Source organism: Poeciliopsis prolifica, unplaced genomic scaffold, assembly GCF_027474105.1.
Source record: "Poeciliopsis prolifica strain line A6 unplaced genomic scaffold, Auburn_PproV2 SCAFFOLD001, whole genome shotgun sequence".
Taxonomy (NCBI): Eukaryota; Metazoa; Chordata; class Actinopteri; order Cyprinodontiformes; family Poeciliidae; genus Poeciliopsis; species Poeciliopsis prolifica.
The window spans coordinates 25,932,345-25,955,745 of NW_026562376.1; the positions used below are offsets into that span (position 1 = coordinate 25,932,345).

A 23,401-nucleotide genomic window follows, 5' to 3' on the forward strand; every position below is an offset into this window, starting at 1 on the left:
ATTATTCATTCATAGCTAAACCAAACAGATTGTTTCACCTCAGCAGAAAATATAGCAGATGGAAAAAGCAATATCGACACCATTCTCAAATTTTTATTAAGAGTTTTTCATTTTACAAGATAAAAACTAAATCTGATACATAAAAACCAACAGAAATCACAACCGGTTACTGACAAACCCAAAGCGTTCATTTAAGAAGGCTGAGAAAGAACCTCTTTATTATCAGGTTTAATGCTGGGTTGTAAAGTAAAGCAGAGTGACTCATCTCTCCTGGAGATTCTGGATGAAGATTTTCTCCAAACTCAGAATTTTTGGGTTTTCTTTCAGTTCCAATGACTGGAGCATCTGGATACCTGCAATAATAATCATACAACACTTCTGATATGGACAATATTCTAGTGTAGCTGTGACTAGAAACATAGCTTAAAAAGTTTCAACGCTCAAATCCTGTTTAACGTGTTGCCGACCTGGATAAGATTTTAAAAAGTTTGATGCTTTTCATACACATTTACAAAACCGAAGAACAAACTAAAAACCATAGTTATTAAACTATGGTTTAATAACCCCAAATAACATTACAGGCTCTCTTTAAAGCTGAAACTATCAAATGATGGAAGCAGGGATGTAATGAGTGCATTTCTAAAAACTCTTCATAAAAGCAGTAAAATAGTCTGGATTATCTGCAAAATTCAGTTTTCTTAAAATTGATCAAAAGCAAAAATCTGTCAGTGAACATGTTAGTGCCTCAGAATGACAAGTCCTTGTTTTATTGTGTTCAGATAAGACAGTCAGAGTTATTAATCATGTTGTTCTGTTATAGATGGATGCTCTGTTGTAAACAATGGCTAAAGTTTTGATGATGGGTATTGTAGATAGTAATTGCAGTAGATCAATAGCAAGAGACTAGTCAAGATTTACATTAATGCTGTTACTATGATTTGTTGGCAGACCATGTCATTGTGGTACAGGAAGCAAATGAGAGCACTACAGAGCACAGAGAAAAAAACAAGTAAAAATGTGTCAGTTGTTTTTTATTCTATGTTCTTAAATACAATATGACTATATTTTTTAAAAAATTAAATAAAATCTTCTCACTGTAAAATTTGCTACAAGAAAATTCACTAATAATTGTGAAGAAATAGCAAACATGGAGATGTGAATGTACCTTGGATCAGTCCACTGAAACCTTGCAGGCTCTGCTTCAAAACACTGGTGCTGTCCTCCATAACAAACCTTTTCCCATCTAAGAACAAAAATAATAATTTATGTTATATTAGATTTTGCAGATTTTTTCTTATAATAGAAATGTTAAAACAGACAAGAAATTGTCAAGCAAGTTCCTTTTTAATGTTGTTTCATGATTCCTCAGCTGTCTGAGGAATTGCTGCTGAGACATTGACTAAATGCAATGAAATGTGCTTCCAATGACAACTTTAGAAACTGAGAATGTAAACTGAATTTGCCCTATATGTTAGCTACGATCAAACAGGAATGTTTGTACTTTGGATGAATGGATTGAGTTGACTATATACAACTTTGAAAAAACTAAATGTTTGTCTTCTGAAGTTCCTTGTCATGATAAGAAGTTGCCTTTAAATTTGTTACATCACTAAATGGGCCTAAATTGACCTTCAGGAATCAATGCTGCAGTAAGTTCACACAAGAACACAGCAATCACCCAAAGGGTGAAGCACTTAGTGAAAGATACAGAAAATGCCTAACTAGTATGTAGTTTTTCCTGCATAAAAAGCAGAAATGATAATCTGAATTAAGGTATTAAATTAGCAGTCTCTTCAACATGCATCATGGACCACAGGGGCTAAATGAGGAGCAGCCAAAGCGGTGTGTGAAGATCAGCAGAGAAACAGAATGTTTTGATGACACAGCAGCATGTATGAGCAGAACTTGATGGCTGGTTTGCATGATGCTGGATGGTAGCATGGGAGGCGGAGCATGCAGATGTTGTACTGTCCAAAATGTGGAACATTAAACATTCAAAACACATTTGTTCTGCTTTGTAAGGACAACCACATTCAATTTAAAATAATTATGCCTGTGATGTTGGAGTGCGATGTTAGTTTATCTGCACTCACACTTGCCCTTCAAGTACATCATGGACTGAGGACCCCAGTGAATATTGAGCTGAAAAGATCATATTTTATTGGTAAGACAGGATGGTGTTACAGAAACCTGCCAGTAGGTGTCACAGCTGGAGAATTTTACCTTCTGAGCATGGTAGGACTCTACAGTCAGAGAGATCAGCAAGCTGCATGTCCAGATAACTGTGGCTTTTGTCTTCTGAAACAAGAGTAAGCAAAAGCAAAAAAGTTATTTTGGAGGGTACATATGCCAGGAGAGTTAGGTAATAAAAGGTTGAATTGTTACAGATATAAAGTAAATGAGGAGGTTCGTGATTCCTCTCACATAAATAACACTTCACTCAACTTGTCTGTTGCTGGTGGTGCCATCCACTGGCCAGGTGATGCCAGTGCACAGCAGGCTCGCTTCTGTCACTCTGCCTCAGGGCAGCTGTGGCTACTATGCAGTAGCTCAAACCATTAGATGTGAATGTGTGATTGAATAGATGAATCTAGTGTGAAGCACTTTGTGGCCTCTGGACATGATAAACGATATACAAGTTCAGGCCATTTACCATTTTCCCATTCTTCTCACACCATATCTCTGTCCTCACCATATCTGTAATCCTCCTTGGACTTTGATTTGAACTGTACAAAAATTCCCAGGAAACGTCACCACAAACTGCCACCAAACTGGGTAGAGGTTAGTATTGTGGTATTTTATATTGTACAATTTCTTAATATGACAAAATGTTTCTGTTTGGCAGATCTGATCAGAAACATCCATACAAATACTATTAGATTAAACATGATGACTCTGAACCTTTTTATTTATTTATTTATTTATTTATTTTGGTACAATCAGTCTCACGAAGTATTATTCATTTGTATTTAGCATGAATTTGTCTGGTGAAATTGAACTGGACATGGCTCCACCACTTTTCTATTGTGTGGAAACAGTTTTGGTATCTGAAAGGAAATGAAACGGATTAGTTTTTGCAATAAACCTTATTTGAGAAATATTATTTTTTCATGCAAAAATAATACAGTGATAATACTGTAGGTGATATGGTTTTAGTGCATTTAAATAAAATATAGTCACGCAGACGTCGCAAGGTTGTTTACGTTGAAATGCATTATGAGCAAATGACGTCCAGTTGGTCCGATTGCACTAACTCCATCCAACCAATGAGCTAAGCATTTTCAATTTGACATCGCAGATGTCTGACGTCGTCCACAAAGTGTTGATATTGGGTCACAGATTTTATTTGCTAGATTATGGGTCTGGAACCTGGAAGTTCTGAATGGTTGTCTCATTCTTTTGTCACTTTATTATTATCATTATTATTTTAAAATTAAAAAACACTGACCCCACTCTGATCCCTGTGGTAAATTTGATATAAAAGCACTGTGAGAAATATATGTATAATGTGACTTGCTCTGCAGAGGAACAAGAATGCATCACCAGAGTATAAAAACAGGGAATCAACAGATGATTGACTCTAAAAGGAAAGACCGTAGCACCATGAAGACCTTGCTAACTGAATGATGCAGTACAGAAGACAACTAAATGTGAACATGAACTTTGTCTGTCAATTATGTCCAGATGACTGATGGATGGAATTCGAGGTAATTTTCCAAACATTTCATTGTTCTATTTAATTTGACCACATAACATGTTTGACCTTTTTCTGCTGAAAGATTTTAATTGGCATATTACCACAATCAAAGTGCAAAAATGTTTGTACTAAAAACATGCAGAAACAAAATGAGAAAAAAAATTAGAAAAACATATAATGGATTTTTTTTGGGGGGGGGATTTGATGGATTTTTAAAGTTTTATTCTGCTTTTGAATTCACAAATAAATGCCTCCTTTTGCTAGTTTTGTCAACCTAAGGATCCATATTGATTTCAGAATCTGTAAAATACAGTTGTGAATTACTCACCATACTACCTAAACACAGTCAATAAACAGTTTCTGATTGGAGCACTAATTATCACAGCCTTTCACCATTTCACACGCTTGCATTGATGTTATTAGGGTGGCACACCAATGACAATAAATAAATATCCATAAATATTTTTTCCTATACTACTGATATGACTTCGGTCCTCCTCAAAAAGCACAACAAATTGTAGACATTTTTAGTTTTCAGTTTTTTTAAATTGTCTTGAAAGACACTTTTAAAAAATTGTTTAAAGTTTTATGAAAGAATTTAAATAAACCCTTTATATTGGGTTATATAACAAACTAAATACAATTTCAACAAATCTATAGTCAAACTACAAAACACTTTTTTTAAAATTAATATTGGTTAATGAAGATTACCTTAATTATTTATCATAGTACAAAGTCAGTCTTCACCCAGTTTCTTTAATTACATTGTCAATTTTACATACTCTGAAATAAAGTCACCTGCAGACACTTGAAATATTCAGATTTAGATTTTTACTTTTAGAAAAAGCTTTGCAATAAAGAAACACCAAACTGCACTTACCATATCTGCTGTAGCGAGAACAAGTGGCCAAGTCACAGCATGTGTTTGTGGATCAGAGCAATGTTCCAGGCCTCTTATATCCTCCATGAGGAGCGCTGGAAGCAGGAACAGATTCGATCCTGCTCCCCATGGGACCTGGCAGGACTCCTGTTTACTCAAAGGTAAAAAAGCAGCACAAAAACAGGCTGACGTCATGGCAATAATCTGCACGTCAATATCCTTCCTCTGTTTGAGTTCTGCAAGTCTAAGTTATGTCGTCCCAGGACGACATAATAGATTTGTAGTTAGTGGTCTTTTTATTTCTGTTCGCCTTCACATTTACATAACTATTTGATCCCACAGACTTCATCAGTCACTTATAAATTATATTTCACAGTGGCTTATCCAGGCGAGTCGGAACCAGTAAGAACCAGTTCTCATTTCAAAGGACTAGGGCAGATACAAAAATTTTACTGTTGTCATAGTAAATTGAAATTGGCTTACCTTTGAAAAGTTTCAAAGATACAACAGTTTTACAGAAATATAAATTCCTGTAGATGTGTCAGCCACCGTTTTGCCACTGATGGGTCTGAACATGGAAGCTATTTCTAGATCCGTTTGTATGTGGAACCCTTTGCAGCCCCACTTGGAAAAACAGTCTTTTTTTTACAACACAGTATGGGCTTTCTTCAATTCTCTCTGATTCTCTCCACTAGATTTCCTATCAGGCTAATCAGACAGAAGGAGAAGTTGTGAATGATGATGCCAACTTTCTGCGCTGGTTTAGTCTGCCTGTAATTCAAGGAACATCACCAGCTGCCTCATTTGGAGCTGCACTTTTCAGTGGAGGTTGTTTGTTCACAGCGCAGGCAATTTTCAGTGTGATTCCTAGTATTGAACTGGTGCAATTTCTAACAAGAAAATGTTAGAAATTGGGTGAAATTTAAAACCTCGACACAGTCGACACCTCAATGAAACAATCGTTTCTCAACAGCCAAGAACCCAGACCCCCCGGATGAAAAAAATAGCAAGGTTTTGATAATAGCAGTTATATGAGATGGGTGTGAATCAAAAGAAAATTCATAAAAATGACCTTAGGGCTGTTTCACAAAAGTAGGATTATGAAATTCAGGATCAGAGATAAAGCAAGGCTGAGTAGAGCCATCAGCTCATTCTGGCTTTATCCGTTTCACAAACACTAAACCAGGCTCAGATGCAGCTATGTCAAGCCAGGCTAAAGTAATCCAGGTAAATAAGGGTGCCACAGATTTCTTCAGCAGACCATGAGATCTGTTGAAGATAGATCTATTGATCTATTTATCTAACTTCAATAGACCATGTACATTTATGCTCCTAAGAGCTTTCAACGTGACAGTTTTGACTCTCACAGCACCAGTGTTGTTAAGACTGTGACTATATGTCTCTATATAGAAATTGTGTTTTACAGAAAGGTATACAATTGTCTTAAAAATAGCAGTCCCAAAGACTTTTTAGAAAATACTCAATTGATTTCAAATGGTTGAAAAGCAATGTGTAGTATTTTATTTCATTTGTCTGATATTTGTCAATTATCAAGGCAAACCTAAAAATTCAAAAAGTTACAATGTTTACATGACAAATGTAAGCTGAACAATAAAGATTAAAACATATATAATGCTACATTGGTTAACTGTGTTATGCTGATGAATGCTAAGGGTTGATCCATTAAACAGGACCATATATCTTACATATTGTTTTTATTATAAATACAACTACAACAAATAAAAAAATTAGCGGGTAACTTTATATTGGGTTATATAACAAACTGAAGAATTCATCAAAGTTTCACAAAATGTCAGGAAACAATTTAAAACAACAGAACAGCCTGTGGAACATTCAAACATGCTAACTGTGTAGCTAAAGCAGATGTTGTCAGTTCACCACAGGGCTCCAGAGTTTTTCTGGCCCTTCATAGCGAAAGTGTTACTGTGGGCAGTAGTTGAACATGGCTTTGACAATTTCTGAGAGATGATGTCCGAACTCTGCCAGGACCAAATGCTGAGCCACGGTGTGTGACTTGTTCTCCTTCTCAGCCTCACTTGCCTTAGTCAGCAAACATCCGCATACAGTCTCCACCCGTTCAGGGGTCAACACTGACTGAGAACATCTGAGAACACACATACAAAAGAGGGGCTATACACATCAGTTAAAATAAAAATTTACTTTTATTTTTCATTTATTGTACACATGGGTAACTATTAGCACTATCATAAAGGCTATATTTCCCATTCATTTGTTTAAATGCAGTGTATTCCTGATGGGCTGCACAACACCAAGTTTTACAGCAAATTTGATACAGGACTGCACTCACTCACAATAGCAAACAAATATCATGCAGATTATTTGTTTGTGAAAAACATAATACAATCAGTATGAAAGAATGACTTCAACTGGTTTATTTGAGTAAAAAGTATGTCGTTTATTTCTGTAAACTTGAGCGTGATAGACATCCCATGACATAATATGCATGTTTTCATTGTTGCATTGCAGGAAGCTGATTATCAATAATATAGAATGACCAAACATTATTAAAGGCCGATTGAAAATCGCTCCAAAATACCTGTTAAATTTCAAACATTAGTTAAATTAGGTGATTTACATCTTCAAAGAAGTCGCTTAATGCAAGTATATACACATAAGTTTATACACAAAAATTCTTAGGAAATGTCAACCTTTCAGATTAAAACTAGCCACAAAATGTTCAGAGTTAAACTTGACTGACTCACCTGTTCCTCACTCTTCCCCCATCTCCATTGGGGCCCACTTGAGAGTTGTTTGTATGGTTCAAACAGCCAATACATTTGCAGCTGGAAGTACACTGGATGTTAGCCTGCAAATGAAATAAGAATGTGATATGTCAGTTCATTCCACAATAATGTGCTTATATTTATTATGCGTTATCAAAGTTTGTTAAAACTGTGGAAAATAAGCAAAACCACAGATCTAACAGAAATTGTTCTTCAAGGTTAATCGTTGAAAACCACAAACCGAAGGGACATGCTTTTCTTTCTGGCAACAATCTTTCCTTCAGAAATACTTGAAATGAAACAGTTTTTAATTGAAACCTTTTTAACCAGATTCTGACAACGCTTGTCTGCTTTTTCAACTGTCTTGATTTTTGCTAATTTGAAATGGCGTCATTTAAATATTGGCCAAAACATGTAAATCACAAAGCTGACATGTCATCAAGTAATTTAATCATTTCTGTATTTCCCCCAGTACTCCAGCATGTTTTCAGAAGGCTCTGATGTTTTACAGCAGAAATCACAAAATGACTCTAGTTACCAGTCTGGGATGACATGATGAAGAGTAAAACTGATGTAGGAATCACTTCTTGGTCAGATATCCACAAGTCGGGTCCACAAGTCAGTAGTTGCAGCAAATTACAAACTGTGATGAATACTTTTAATCAGGCCTCATTCATTTTTAAATGGAAAAATGTCTCCTCATATTAAGTAAGTGATTACTCTGCTTCAGTTCCTGAGAATCTATTTTCTGTCTCTTGAGTGTTGTGTTTGTGCTGAAGAGAAACAATCCTGAGCCAGCAGCAAACCTGGTGTAAGGCCTTAAATCATTCCATCTGATTGTCAGAGAGAGATGGTTCATGTATTTATTTAAAGATGCAATTCTTTAAAGCACTCATTGAAGATGCTGCTTCAAAGAATTCAACTATACACAATGTTTTCATCCTGAAAACTGGTAACCATTGTGTGTCTACAAAAAATACTATTACACTCTACAAAAAATAGTCATGATACATGTTCCTCAGTTCAGCATGGTGTAGCAGCACCATGTTTGACTACTAATATTCCTAAACAATCACTTTACTGAGTGATATTCCACTTGATTTCAGAACTTGGAGTCAGTGTCTAGTTTTAGGTTGATTTGACACAAATTTCAAACATTTTTGGATTATTTTGATGCAGCACCCTGAATAAAGCCATTTAAGAAATTATTAGCTATTATCACAATTTTTTGTTCATTTGGATATAAACAAACATTTGTCTTCAGTTTGCCTTTGCTTGTCATATTTTATTAAATTGTATTCTGCTGAATTGCACTTTGATTCCCCCCAAACCCCGACTATCAATTGTGGAATTTCTGGCACCTTATAAATGAGCTAGTTGACTCTCTAAGAAAGGTGTTTGTGATATAATTACTTAGTTAATCAAAATAAACAAGACTTTGTGAGAAAATGTGAACTCAACATATACAAATAGAAGAACAACACAAGAATGTGAACAAAAAAATGTATTTTTTAATATAAAAATATTATTAAAAAGTTATTAATGGAGTTACATCAACAAACATAGACTTCTTTGACCCTGGGGTGTGTGGTGTGTGTGCTGGAGTTACCTCATAGCATTCACAGTAGTTCTTCAGGCACCCTGAACGTTTACAGTTGCAGCCTTTGTTGTTCCAACTTTTGGCCTTTCCTGTCTTCCAATCAACAAGCTTAGACTTGAAGGCATTAGGGTTACGTAGCTGCAAAACCAGAAAACAAAATGAGATTCAAGAGAAAAATGTTTCAAACAGTTCCAATTGGAATGACCAGTGGTTGCCCCCCAAATTCAGCAAGACAACATTTAAACGTATTGAGTGGTTGCCGTGGTATTGGCTGATTAACTATTAACTATAATCAACTGATTAACTATTTAACAAGCCATAGCAAATGATTAGAATGATATATGGTATCTTACATTGTCAGCAATTTGCAACTAGCACATCGATGTTTAAATACTTGGACACTACTGGTGTAGCATACTCTAGTTACTCTAGTCCTACAAATAAATCATAATTAAGAGAACTTGGGTTGTCAAACCTTGATTGCTTCACGACGCTTCATTTCATGCTCTTCATTGTTGTGGCAGTTAGAGCAGTCACAGTTGCTGCACATCACCCCATTGGCGAAACACTCACAGTAGCTGAAAGACATAAAAACCTCAAATAAATCACACCAAATCCCTTCATGCTGTTCCCACGTGAATGTGGCCTTGAATTTGATACATTGTAAGAACCATTTCTCTGCTTCTTCTGTGCCCTGGCTCCTTAAGAAGAACTGCTGTATATGAGTTAGGGGTTAGGTTTAGGACTAAAGTGTAAACTGAGTTTACTTTAAGCTAGAGTTAGGTACGTACTGTTAATGGTAAAACTTAGGTTTTTTTGGTTTCACATCCTTGGAGAGACTTAACGCCCCACTCTGGGCTTCTGTTGGTTAAGGCCAGGATTTAAGTGTAATATTAACATAAATTTCCAATTTGGCCTGACACAACATGGAGAAAATATTTGTCACACCTGAATAATAATTAAGAATAATAATTGTTTAAGACATGGATCACAAACAACATTTTCAGCTCAAACAAAGAGTTAGAGTAGAGGAAGGTGATTAGGTAAAAGTTAATAACTTTCAGCTACTTTAGAGTTGAAGACAATAATGTAAGATGGTTGACTCACAGTTTGAGGCACCTTGATCTTGTACAGTGGCAGGGCTTCTTGGATCTCAACTCCATCAATCCTCCAACAGATCTACAGGGGTAAAGGATGAAAGTCAACTTAAGCCAGTTTTAAATCGGCATCAGTGTGAATATAGGCCAGGCTCAGTCCTCTGACAAAAATAGATGCTTGTGTTTTTTAAAGCACAAAGTTTCTTTTTTTGTTTTACTGGAGAGATTCAAATCTATCTGTAACCAGCCAGTCTGCTGTACATATAGGATTGTCTTAGGGATGAAAAGGCATAGCTGAAAGCATTTTTTTTAAAACCTCAAAAAGTAAAAAACTGAGATTCTGGTCAATGCAATCCCCTGCTTAGACATGACAGTGAAAAATCTGGCTGTTGTGGTTAATTGTATGGTTAAATTTGATAAGCATATTAGCATTAATATCAAAGCCAGTGTCTTCCAGAAACTGGCTTTGATCTTGATAAAATAAGATCTTATCTTCCTCTGCCTGATTTTGAGAGGGCATTTTTGCATTCCATGCATTTATTACATCATGTTTAGATTATTGTAACTCTTTTTATTTATTGTTAGACCAGGGCTCACTGCAGCAACTGCAGAGCATACAACATGTACAGCCCGTCTTCTGCCGAAAACAGAAAGATATGAATCTATTACCCTTTTTGCAGACCCCTCCTTGGCTTCCTATTGCTTTTCACCACCAACAACAACAACAAAAATGAGTACTTCACTGATTCAAGTTTGTTTTAGAATTATTGTCAAGTTTCTCTTGGTTTGATTTCACCTTGCATTCCCAACTTGAAAAGGATTATCTTTTTTGTGAAATATAACTGGGGTTCACTCAAGGAGTCTTCATTTTAGTTATATTTATTTTTATATGATGCTCCAATCATACAGGTGAAAACCCTCAAAAGAAACAGAAACATTTAAATTACATTGTGAATTCAACAGGCCAAATACACTGTGAAAATTGAAAATAAATTTCCACTGATTTAAATCATTTAACTCTACATGATAATAAATATTAAGCATTTTATAGTAAAATTACACAAATAAATTAGCATTTTCTATCAATATTTGTTCTGCTTTAACTAATAAACACCAAGTGCATATAAATATATACATTTCTTTTTTTTCCATTAAAACAAACAGTTAAAGTCCATGTAAAACAGTATTAGGAGCTTACCAGCTGTCCTTCACAGTTTTTTAAAGATTTGCACAGTTTGCATGCGATCAGCACTGTTTGTCACACATGCTGTGCCACTCTCTCAAACAAGAGTGAGAGGTCAGCCACACCTAAAATACACTTTTCCGATTGCCAGAAGATTGACTCCACCTGGTTCTCATCCGTAGCAGGCAGAGCACAAAGAAGCAGCAAAAGGGGAGTGGCTTCTTGGCAGTTCACCAGAACAAATATTGCTGAAGCTGAAATTAAGTATGCCTTGGGTTTTAGTCATATTTTTGATATTTTATAATTTTCTTATTATTTTTACCAGACTTAATGAAATAGTTTTTGTTTTGCCACTTTAGTCAACTGAGGTTGTTGTAAATGTGCTACATAAATAAACTTTGATTTGACATATTCAGGCTTAGTAAAGCGTTGGTACCTGGATAGAAATTTTACAATAGTAAAGTTAGTTTGGGCTTTTTGAGGCAGAAATGGAAACAACTGGTGCATTACCAAGTTTAACAGTGGATCATGCTAAACACATAATGCATCACATTGAATATAGATTTTAAAAAGTATGCCTTCCATGACTTGATAATGTAAAAATGTTTTTGGTGTACAGTCATCCTGTTTGTAAAACAAAAGCATGAGTTTAACTGAATTTAGATGCTAGACTAGAATAACTGCTCACATTAATTACATTAATTTCTAAATTAGACTTAATTCTGTGATATCTAAAACTTACAGCCAGTTCTATGACAAGTGCTGAATCTTTTTAAGAATTTTCTTTTTTCATTTTCCAGTTGGAAACATTAATTTTTAGATGATTTTCATCTTTTTTGCTTATAATATTGTCCAACTGTCTACATAATTTTAAATGGTCTTCGCTTAGTAGGAGTAATGGGTTCAGTTCAGTTTCTGCCTTCATGGTTGGAAATATCTCAGAAAACCTGATTTTATGAGTAGCATTTTTGTTGAAACACAGACAAGAAAACTATATTTTTAAAACCTTTTCAAACAGGCGCTTCCTATGCAGCGAAGAGACACAATTGTAAGATTCAGGGAATGTATATGGTAACACATGTTCCATCTAACTTCATGAACAATTAAACATAGAATTAAAGTTATTCAAAAACAGTGCACAAAATACTAAATCATAGCCAGATTATACTAATAATTGGAGGGAGACTATTCAAATAGGCCATTTAATTTGTCTTTTTTGTTGAAAGCTTCTTAATGCAATACTTTAAATATACTGGTAAATTATCTAACACCATCGGTGCCTGTTAATCAGGTAAAATAGAGCTGCAGGTAAGGCAGGAAACATATTGTTGATTTATAATTATTGGTCTCATATATTCAGGTTTGCACACATTTAATGTCATTTTCCAAAATCAAAAAGAATGATTAGATTTGCACCTTAAAAACTAATTAAACATGTAAATGATCTCAACAGATGCATTAAACATTACATTGCCACAATTTTTTACTGTTCATTTTTTTACTTTTTTAATAAGAATTTATATATATATTTATATATAATATATATATATATATATATATATATATATATATATATATATATATATATATATATATATATATATATATATATATATATATATATATATATAGATATATAGAGATATATATATATATATATATATATATATATATATATATAGATATAGATATATATAGTATAGCAAAAATAGTTATAGAAAAACAGTAATTTTATTGTTATTTTTATTATTATTATTTCAAAAAACCTTTAACATCCATAAATCTTACCTCTGCAGAGAGGCCTGAGGCTGAATGTTGGTTGTCTGAACTCTGCACTCATATAGAGAACAAGCTGTCTGATGGTTTTCAGGATGCTGAGGACAAATACATCACTGAATAAATGGATATGGAAAAATAACTATTAAAGACTCACAAGTTCAAAATGGCACAGTATGCGGTACATAAATATTCTCTTACCTGTTTGGAAGTCTCTAACACATTGGCAACTGTTAAAAACATTGAAGAGTTATGAGACTCTATCTACTTCAAAATTTATATTTTTTTTAGTTAACACTTTTAGTCATATTAAGAGATTAGATGTCCCTCTTTAATATGTGTGTCTAGGCACCTGCACCTTGGAAATGACTGAGTCTGGCTCTTTTTCTTATTACAATCCTGACTTGCAATCCAAACATACGAGGTTAAGACTGTAGTCTCTGTTCTTGTTACCTTACGATCCTCCATTCAGAACCGATACTGGCACTAATGTGATTCTGTTCTTCTACAGGTTCCTGTCTTTGATACATCAAGGAGATGCACATTATAAACTATATTATTTATTGGTTGTATAATCAATACTATCTCACTTGGATTGTTCCAGCCTGTTTGTTTTCCAGTAAAGACCTTATCACAAAGAAAACATAGCTTCCTAAGAAAGCTATGTGAAAGAAAACAAATCAAGTACAGCTGCTAGAAATGAAATAGGATAGGCATTTTATTACGTTTAACCGGTATGGCAGCATTAGTCCAGAATCTTAGGCCAGTTCTAAACTTCTGGGAAGAAGCCTGAAGCAGTTTCATAATCTCTGCTATTTCAGTTCATCCTAACTTTCACCTGGGGCCATTTTATTGTGTTGATGTGTTTCTGCAGAATCCAGGGACAGATATGTGGGTCCTGCCTCGGGGGGAGTAACTAGCACTACTTGTCCACCTCCAACGACGTCATACATCACCTGACAATTAAAAAGAGGTTATCTTTACTACTTTAATTCTGGCCCCTGTACATGTACAACATGTGGGAATGTTGTACACTCTAAAAAGTTGATTTGGGCTGTAATTCATGTAATGGACTTATTTACATTAATCTCACTTAATCCTTTTGGTTTAATAATAACAACTTACTTTTTTGTGTTGAATTAATTTAAAAGTTACACATTTTTAACTTAAAGGAACTTTTAACTTTGACTTTGAAGTTTTGATAAGACTGCGAGAGGTTCAAATTTATATCTATATTCAATGAATCTGAACATAAAAGTATCATGACCTTAATAAACCCATGGTTGAGCTGTACATTATACCATTGATAGCTGTGGAAACACTGGCACAGTTGTCTGTTATTACCTTTTATGTCATTTTATATTAAATTTGATCTAATCTTTAGATGACAGCAGATGTCAATTGATTTGGTTGTTTATTTTGTTGTTTTTGTTTTAGTTTGTCCTGGAGTCTGAAATAAAGTTTCTATCTGTCTGTTTTAATTTTGAATTGTATATATATATACTCTTAGACACAGAAATCTACTGATCTGTGTGTCATAATGTTTGCAGATACACTTTTGCCCACCAAATTGAAAATATTTAGCAACACTTACAGTCTGAGTGATGTGAGATGCAACTTCATTAGGTTGCTGCTGAAACTGCAGATTTTCCATGGGTACAGGATTGTATAAATCCACCTGAATGAACACAGGGAAACCTCACACTCTTGGAAACATAAAAACAGATGTATGCAATCTGCTTAAATCTGTTAAGTCATTACTTGATGCCGAATGTTTGAACTAACCCTTACATTGGAGAAAACTGGTTCCTTATTCGACCAAATGGTAGAGGCTGAGTCGAGGTGGCTGCTGTAGGAAGGACTAGGACTGGAGAGATCAGAGTAATTTAAGTCACCATTAGATTCCAACTACAGCACCACTCAACTTTTTAACAATGATGTATTAAGGATGCAGAGCCCACACATCACAATGGTATATATTGTCCCATTGCCCATGATCAGGTTTGTTCAATGTACACTAAAAATAAACTGTAGCTGAAGTTGGACAGTTGTGGGACTGCATGTCTTTAGAGAAGCTATGTTTGTAGAGAGAAGTGAATGAAGACATACTCAGCAGGGAGTTGGTTCTGGTTCATCTGGGTTTCCATGTGGTAGTTTTGGTAGGTCAGCTGACACGGCATGGCTTGATATGGATACTCAAATCTGAGATGAATACAACTTGGGCAGTTTAGAAGTATATTCAGAGATTCTTATACAGTAGATCTTAAAAGCAAACACACCCCTGTTAAAAAGTAAAGTCCTTGTAAAGTAAAATATTAGACCATAAAGAATAATCTCCTGTTTTTTCTCCATCTGTAATATGATGTGTTTACTATCACTGAAAAACAAAATTGCAAGCATAAGTTTTTATAAAATGTGGCCACCCTTAATTAATACTTGTTTTGAGCAACCTTCGATTGAACTTTAGCATTTAATTCCATGTGGTCTATACTATTTTTCCAATAAGTCTCGTAGAAGTCCTCCAAATCTGCCACCTAGCATGACACCTCGCGTCTAAAGTCCTCTCCGAGTGACCTAACCTGAAAGTTTCATTTCAAAAACAATTTTAAAATGTTCATTATTTCATCTACCTTAAAAAAAACAGTTTTCTTCTAAAAAAACCCACAACCTTATTATGATGCTGCCACCAGTATTATTATGTTCATGCAAATAAGCAATGGAAAGACATTTTTTCCTTGATGGTTGTTCTGCCCTTAAGGCTTTGGTGTATGGGCAGAGTGCCATTTTGCCCACGACCAGAACCACCACTGACCCTGAACAATATGGCTCTAAAACTCATAACTTAATTTGTGGACTAATTTGCTTTTGACTTGTTTTTATTGTCGTTGCTGTGACAAGTACTGTTTCCTGCTTTTTCTTCCCCAGAATCAAACATCATAGCTATTTTACTACCATCAAAGAACTTTGAGGTGACTCATTAATTGAATGTCCACAACGTCTTTTAGATTTTGTGCAAAAAAAAAAAAAAAGTACAAATAAATGGTGTGAATATTTTTTTAGATCCACCCTATTGGTACAGCAGTGCAGCAAAATCACTTATCAGGAGATAAAACATAATGTCACAGTACCTGAAGCTGAATGGGTCTAGAATATCTGGTGAGATGATTTGTTGATAAGTATGGGGAATGATCCATGACAAACTGCTATCACCCCAACTTCCTGCTCCAACAGGAATCATAGTAGAACAGGTTTCATGGACATTCTCTTTTTCAGAGCAGGGATCTTTCTGAGGAGGCTTGTCATCTTCAGCATAGACCTGTGCTGACTGTCCAGAATTCGGCTCAGTCAAAGCCTGGTTCATCATGCCCACGCAGAAACCTGTTTTGTCCTGAAATCAGAAGAATGATTCTTTAGGTGATTCTGTTTTCTGTCTTTTGTAAAGTCTACTTTTATCAGCTCATTTCAACTCACATAATCTTTGGTGACATGGATGAGTGTCAGAACTCTGGTGTTTTGGGTTGGGATTTTGTTTTCTGTGTTTTTCTTAGTTAATCACTCGCCTTAGTTCATTTTTGTTTCACCTTTGTCGAGTGAATGAGATGTTGTAAGTAAAAATGATTTATATAGAACCTATCACAGACATTAAAAACACAAAGTGCTTCACAAAGGCAAAAACAAGAACAAAAAAATTGACCAAATGTAGCAGCCTGGGTGAAAACATGTTGGAATAACTGTCTTTAGCTGCTTCGCAACTCAGTGGAGTTCATGCAGAGCCTAGGGGCCACAATCTGAAAGACGAGTTTAAAGTGACTGTTGTTTCACCAACAACCTCTGATCAGATGATCCAAGGGGAACAACGAAGCTCCAATAACTTCTGAACGTCAGCAGATATGTGGAACACATGTCAACATAGAGCTTGAAATGTATCTTAATAAATCCTCTACAAATGTTTTATGAAATTTAACTGAAATGTGTTAGCTGTAACATGTCCTACAATCTCTTTTAAACTGTGGTTTCTCGTGTGCAGTGAACGCGACGCAAAACCAGGTACAATATTGAACAGCGAGTTTGCTGCATGCGGCTGAAATGCAGTTATTTCCCACAGTAGCTGCCTCTCTCCAGGTGGTGGCAGTATAATGTGCGAACAACGTTATGACATTATGTCAAAGAAGAAAAGGTTGGCTAACTGTTCCAGAAGAACTGTCAGAAGTAAACATGAGTCAGGGTGTGTGGAAGTCCGTGTTGATAACAGGTTCCAGCAGAGGGATAGGACTGCAGCTGGTTAAAGAGCTGGCTAACAGCAGCAACAGGCCCGCTACCATCATAGCGACAGCCCGCGACCCTGCTGCTTCCGCGGTAACGACCCGAGCTGCTCATTTAGTTTGGCTCTTTTATGTTGTCACCGATAACACTGACTACATTCACAGTCGGGACCCAACGGCTCAAATACGGTCCGTAAGGCATAAAGTCTGATTCTTTCCTACCTCTTCTCTTCACAAAGATCCTGTAACTAGCTGTGGCTCGTGAAGTCATGCTTACCTTTTTTATTTCTTAAAGCAATGTCGGATAGTCTGATTTCAGAAGGATAAAAGAGTGAAATACAGCTCTCTGTGTCACAAAGCTGATTCGTTTTTTGGTTCGTGTCTTCACCATGGCAACTGATACTGGTACCCCAACTGACGGATGGAATGTGATGGCAAGAACACATCCGGGAACTTTGGCCAACAGCACGTCCCACTTTGGTGGATTAATTGGGTTAAATTGCTTTTAATTGCATGAATATGATGGCATACAATTTGAATGATAAAATCATGCTGCGTTTCTTGAGTGGTAATGTTTTTTGTTTTTTTTTATAAAACATTGAAATAATTGGAAATAAAGTCTCTCACTTAAGTCTGCCTCCACTGGAGAGAACAAACAACATCAATAAGACAACTAAACCATATAAAATGCGAAACCCTATAATTAATAAAAACTATATTTGTTATTTTTTTTCTTCAGTATGCAGAGAACTTGGGAAAAGTGCAGTTTTCCAACATATTTTCCATAGTACTGTTATGGATAAACGAGAATGCAAACACAGTGCAAGCTAGTTGCTGCTATTGCCATAAGCAAAAATGCACATCTGATCAGAACCAAGAACAAGCTCTTAGCGCTGTCAATCATTCTTGTGTGAAAATGCTTTTACTTGTCAGGGCTAAATGTTCATCAAAGAAATTTTATGTCATACAAAAATGACTGTGTTTTGAGTGTAATTCACTACAAAACATGCAGTATATACAGTACACGTTAAATGCTAAACTTGACTTTCCTTTCCCTAGGCTTTGCAGGAGCTGTCAAAAACACATTCAGGTCTTCATATTGTTACATTAGGTAAGTCTGTCTGTACTTTGTCCATCCCTTATATTTCATCAACAGCATTAAAATCCCTGTGTTGGTGGAACCCACCAGTTAGAATAATTTTTTTTTTTTTGTTTCATTGGAGCTGGATTAATGTTATCCTTCAGGAACTTCATGAAGTCCTCTGTGCAGTGCTTAAATGAATGAGGACAACAAAGTTTTAGTGTGAAAACACAAAGCTAAATAAATCCCAGTGCCCAAGTCCATATGAACCCACATTACATCTATGATTGTGGGTCAAAGTTGCTTGAGTGGAACGGATCGAGGGGTGTGCTTTAAATTCTGAGGCTATTGGTATGAATAATGGACACATGCTGTAATAACATTATCTAAAACCTTCTAACTGGTGGTGAAAAATTACTTTAAATAATTTGCTCATCCGGTGTCTAATTAATTCTACATCAGTTAAACGTCAGTCTCTGAAGAACTGATTCTTTTTTATGGGTTTGACATCTGGGAATCAACAAATAACAGTGAAAGCCGATACTTTAAAGGGGCCCCAATGGTCTGTAGCTTTCAAAGTTGGCTCTAGGAACATAATCTAAAAATTGCAGCGCAGAAAAAATGTCAAGTGTATAAAATTATGTGCACACATCTGGCTCTGCACTGTTCCTTCATAAAACTGAATTTGCGTGAAATAGACGTAGCTGCAGGTGGCGCATGGACTGTTCTGTTCCTGCCCATAAATACATATGTAGAATGTTATAAATATCGAAAGACTTACCACACATCTAAATAACTGCTTTCCAACTGTTAGTGATTAAAAAGACATATTTTTTAAAGAATGAAACACATAAAAATTTAAAGAGTAAAATGATCAGACTCACTGAGCAATCAAAATGAAAATGCTTCTTCGAGCAGCTGAGATTTCAGTCAGAACTTAAAAAACAGGCAGAGAGCCAGTAAGTGGAAATAAACATCCTGTTGAAAGCTATTCCACAGTAAGGAATCGTGTGTTGAATAGAGCAGCATGCCACTTTTTGTTAGGCAGTTGCACAAGGACATTGTGTACACACCTTGTCCTCCTTAAGGTTCATCAAACCTGACCTGCTTGGAGTTAAGCTACTGATCCAACTCTGTTTTCTTTTTCAGTGAGAATGAAAGTGGCCTCAGAAAACATGCATTTCATCCTCATTTGTGCCCAAACCGATGCACATGTACATCTACATCAGACAAAAACAGAGAAAATATTCTGTTTACTTAGTAGTCATTTATTGAGGGTTTCTCATAAATGTGGTGTGTGCTACAAGACTGTATGTGGCTAAATGGGATCAGTTTTGTGATTTAGTTTCAAATGTTAAAATAGTGAAAAAACATTGGTTCCAATTCCACTTGAATATATAACACTGAATGGAGTCACATTTCATTGACATTGTATTAAAGTAAGTTTTGGATTTTGTAATTGACAATATGTTTGTTTGTTTGACTGCCACACATATTCAGGTAAAACGTTTGTATTTTCACAAACTTTCATGTAACAGTAATTTTTTGACATACTCATTTGTACATCAAACAGTTTTTGATTTATGCACGCTGTGTAGCTGAGGCCCCAGGACACCTAGGGTGACGCCACACTCAATAGCAACAGCAGTGACAAGAAGTTGACATTTTTCAACCTTCTTGTCTCATGGACTTTGCACATCTGTATGTAGCTCAAAATTTCACAAGCACAAATTTTGTAGGAGAAGGGCAAGTAATTGTCACCTCATCACTCACATTTTATAGGAATTTAATGGAGAAGGAGTGATGTTGCCTGCTGTGTGTCAAACCCTTTAATGGTCAAACAGTCAGTCATGGATGTATATTTAAACACATTAAAGACTGTGAATTGTCTTTAATGTCTCCTTCTGCAGGCTCCTCTCTCTCTAACTTTCTTTCCTGTCAAGTGACGATTCAATACAGGCTTCTAGTGTCAAAAACATTTTTACAAAAACTTGTAAATTGCACATTCATGTTTCTGTTCATTCCAGATGTGAGCAGTGAGCAGAGCATAAGTTCAGCCTCTGAACATGTTCAGTCTATTGTGGGAAACTCAGGACTCAACTGCCTGATTAATAATGCTGCCATTGGATTCTCCACTAACATCAGCACTGTAACCCCAGAGGCAATGATGTCCATGTTCCAGGTCAACAGTGTTGCACCACTCTTTGTAACAAAGGTATGGAAGATCCAAATGCTATGTTCCTCATACCAAAATAGGACTGTATGTATGTTATGTGTTTGAATGCAATAAAATGCATGGATTTTATTAAAAAAACAAAAAACAAAACATATTTTCTTATGCGTGGTTCTTTTTATAAACTTTTAGGGAAATATTTTGTGCCACTAGAGTTTGTCCTCTTATTTCAGACATTGAGAGTTGTTCCATTCTATAACACCAAAGTTGACAAATAAAATGTGCAAATGTTCCACTATGTATGAAACCAACAAATACATAAATTATTTACAATTAACTTTCTAATGAGAACTGGAGAATTTGGTGGTCAGCTCAACATTAAAATGTATGCTTAACAAGGCTACATTGTCTGACAGAGAAAAGTACCACAAAAAGGCAACATGACCTGAGAAAAGCCATGTGAGAGGACAACATTAACAGTCTGAAAACTGATATACTCCTCTGCATACAGGACCATAATGTTCCTGTATGCCTTTAAAGCAATTCAACTCTTCTTATTCTGACCTGTGACTCCTCATTGATTTTGTATGATAGTGTGGACTAAACTACAGTATGTGTTTTGTTAATGAGTCAACCTTTTGCTCACCAAGTAAGTGTGTTTTAACGGGACAAAAAACCTTTCATGGATGGAGTATGAAATGTCTTGGTGACATTTTCTTGTTTCACTGTAAATGGGACGAGCAAAATACGAGCTGTTTGTATTCTGTTGTCAAACTCAAGCTTCAAGCTCGTCAGAGCTGGACTCTGCCAGGGTTTCTCCTTGCCACTGAACCTGTTTGTGATGTTCATGTACAAATTATATAATCATGGAAAAGTCAGTGTGTGCTCTGGGCACCTCAGGCACTTATCTTTTGATTTTACAGATGATGTTGTTCAGGCAGTGTATTTTGCCCTTTTGGGTTTTCTGGAGCACTGACATTGATTATGTTTTGCAACCTGTTCTTGCTGTTTTGTTGGTTTTGCTCAGGCCTTCATGCCTCTGCTGGAGACTGCTGCTGCCAGGTCAGGTGGGATGGGGATCCACAGAGCAGCTGTCATCAACATGTCCTCTGTCCTTGGTTCCATCACACTGAACTATGGGGATGCCGCCAAATTCAGGAGCTATGCCTATCGTACCTCTAAGGTCGGAACATGCACAAGAAATAGTTACAAAATACAGATGGTAGATTTGGTTGATATGAGGATGTAATACATATATCCACTTGCATTAAGTTTCACTGTGAAATGATGCAATAAAATTGTTTTATATGTTTTTGTGAGTCACAACAACAGAATAAAATAATATTTTTGTTTATTTTGCACAGGCAGCCCTAAACATGGTGACAAGGTGTCTAGCTGCTGATTTGGAGTCCAGTGGAATTCTCTGCATGTCTCTGCACCCTGGCTGGGTGAGGACAGACATGGGAGGACCTCATGTAAGCAGTCTTTAGATTGAAATCAATCTCTGGGCTTCTTTCAACAATTTTAAAAAAAGGTTAATCCTATATGGTGTTGTACTGATACACTTGGGGACCCAGACAGCAAAATATGAGTGAATGAGCATTGAAATGTGATTTGGCAGAAATATTGAATCCATGTCGAAGTCTGAAATGTAAATTACACAAAAATTAGTCGGTGACTTATAGACTGAATCAATGTTATGATTGCAACCACAGCTGATACTATATTTAACCATAATCTAAATTTAGGTCTATATCCGAGGAATTTGTCTATGTCAGAGGAAATCCTGCATTGACTATTTATTTCTGTGTTACAGGCTGACTTAACAGTAGAGCAGAGTGTTTCTGGAATCCTGTCTGTCCTCTTCAGCCTTAGTGAGCGGGACCACGGAGAATTCCTTGACTACCATGGACAGAAGCTACAGTGGTAAAGCGTATTTGCCGCACTGAGTGAGCAGACTCACTCCTGAAAAAGGGGTTCATAGTTGATGCAGTGAACATGGCATGAAGCTGGGAGCATACCAATCACACCACTGGCGCCTCTGCACATTAGCGTGCCACCATGGCTGCTTCTCTCTTCTCAACTTTTGTTCAGAAGTTGAAACTGGTTGAAACTCACCATGAGAAATTGAGGTCAATGGGAGAAATTCCAAACGGAGCATTGAATGGAGATGAGAATTGAGCAGAATTGAAGGATGGCAATAGCCAAGCTAATTAAATGGTAATATAGTCTGCCATACACACTTGCTTCTATCTTGGACAGTATTTTTTTTTTTTCAAAACCACTTCAGCCAATATTGTTTATCATTAAATTATTTACTTATTACTTATTTTTGACCAATATCTAAGTCACTAAGGCGATAAATAGGAGGGGAACGTAAACAACTCAAAAAGAACAAACGTCAGTAGAAAGATTATTTTGCCGACCACTGCTATAGCAAAATCAGATTCTTTTTTCTTTAAATTCTGATTTATAGAAAAAAATATTTCTTAAAATCATTGACATCTAGTGGTGCAATGATGGTATTACAGTTTTTGAATGCTTAATGTGAGCATTGTGAACATGCCGTATTTCCCCTGGCACATAAACTCCATCACAAAATGCGTCAAGTAGTTTCAGTTTTCTTTTCTTTTTATATTTTTATTATTTTCTTTCTGGATTCACTGTTTATGAGTTGCATAAATAAATAAAAAAATCATGGGGGCAGATGTCCATGTGGTTTAATAAATGTTAATAGATTAACAAAACTTTTCATTTTGTATTAAGTTTTTTCATTTTCATCAAATAAAGTTACAGTATGTAAAATTTGGTTGTATTTACATGTTAACACTGATCACCAGGTGTGCGCTGCCTTACCTGAGGACAAAGAAGGCAAAACTCAATCACT

The 23,401-nt window shown here is 35.8% G+C and overlaps 2 protein-coding genes across 4 annotated transcripts; one reads left to right on the forward strand and one right to left on the reverse strand.

Moving 5' to 3' along the window:
* Positions 1–5,890: 5,890 nt before the first annotated feature.
* tesmin (testis expressed metallothionein like protein) lies at positions 5,891–17,660 on the reverse strand. 3 transcript variants are annotated; one of them, XM_055037430.1, is made up of 14 exons: positions 17,538–17,660; positions 16,470–16,579; positions 16,127–16,386; positions 15,108–15,200; positions 14,784–14,865; positions 14,593–14,676; positions 13,837–13,954; positions 13,200–13,228; positions 13,011–13,096; positions 10,050–10,121; positions 9,418–9,520; positions 8,952–9,080; positions 7,322–7,425; positions 5,891–6,702 (listed from the first exon to the last, which is right to left on the reverse strand). In XM_055037430.1, exons 3-14 carry the CDS (start codon positions 16,360–16,362, stop codon positions 6,519–6,521), a joined length of 1,320 nt encoding a protein of 439 aa, XP_054893405.1. In that variant the 5' UTR covers positions 16,363–16,386; positions 16,470–16,579; positions 17,538–17,660; the 3' UTR covers positions 5,891–6,518. The 3 variants fall into 3 exon arrangements, with proteins under 3 accessions (XP_054893405.1, XP_054893396.1, XP_054893414.1); XM_055037421.1 differs by lacking the exon at positions 16,470–16,579 and having other exon boundaries at positions 5,893–6,702; XM_055037439.1 differs by lacking the exon at positions 16,470–16,579 and having other exon boundaries at positions 5,896–6,702; positions 14,790–14,865.
* On the forward strand, positions 17,180–23,224 carry zgc:110339 (uncharacterized protein LOC550490 homolog). Its single transcript, XM_055037447.1, has 6 exons — positions 17,180–17,354; positions 18,320–18,371; positions 20,369–20,556; positions 21,542–21,697; positions 21,879–21,989; positions 22,331–23,224. The coding sequence occupies exons 1-6, from the start codon at positions 17,214–17,216 to the stop codon at positions 22,442–22,444; spliced, it is 762 nt and encodes a 253-aa protein (XP_054893422.1). The 5' UTR covers positions 17,180–17,213; the 3' UTR covers positions 22,445–23,224.
* Positions 23,225–23,401: the final 177 nt, after the last annotated feature.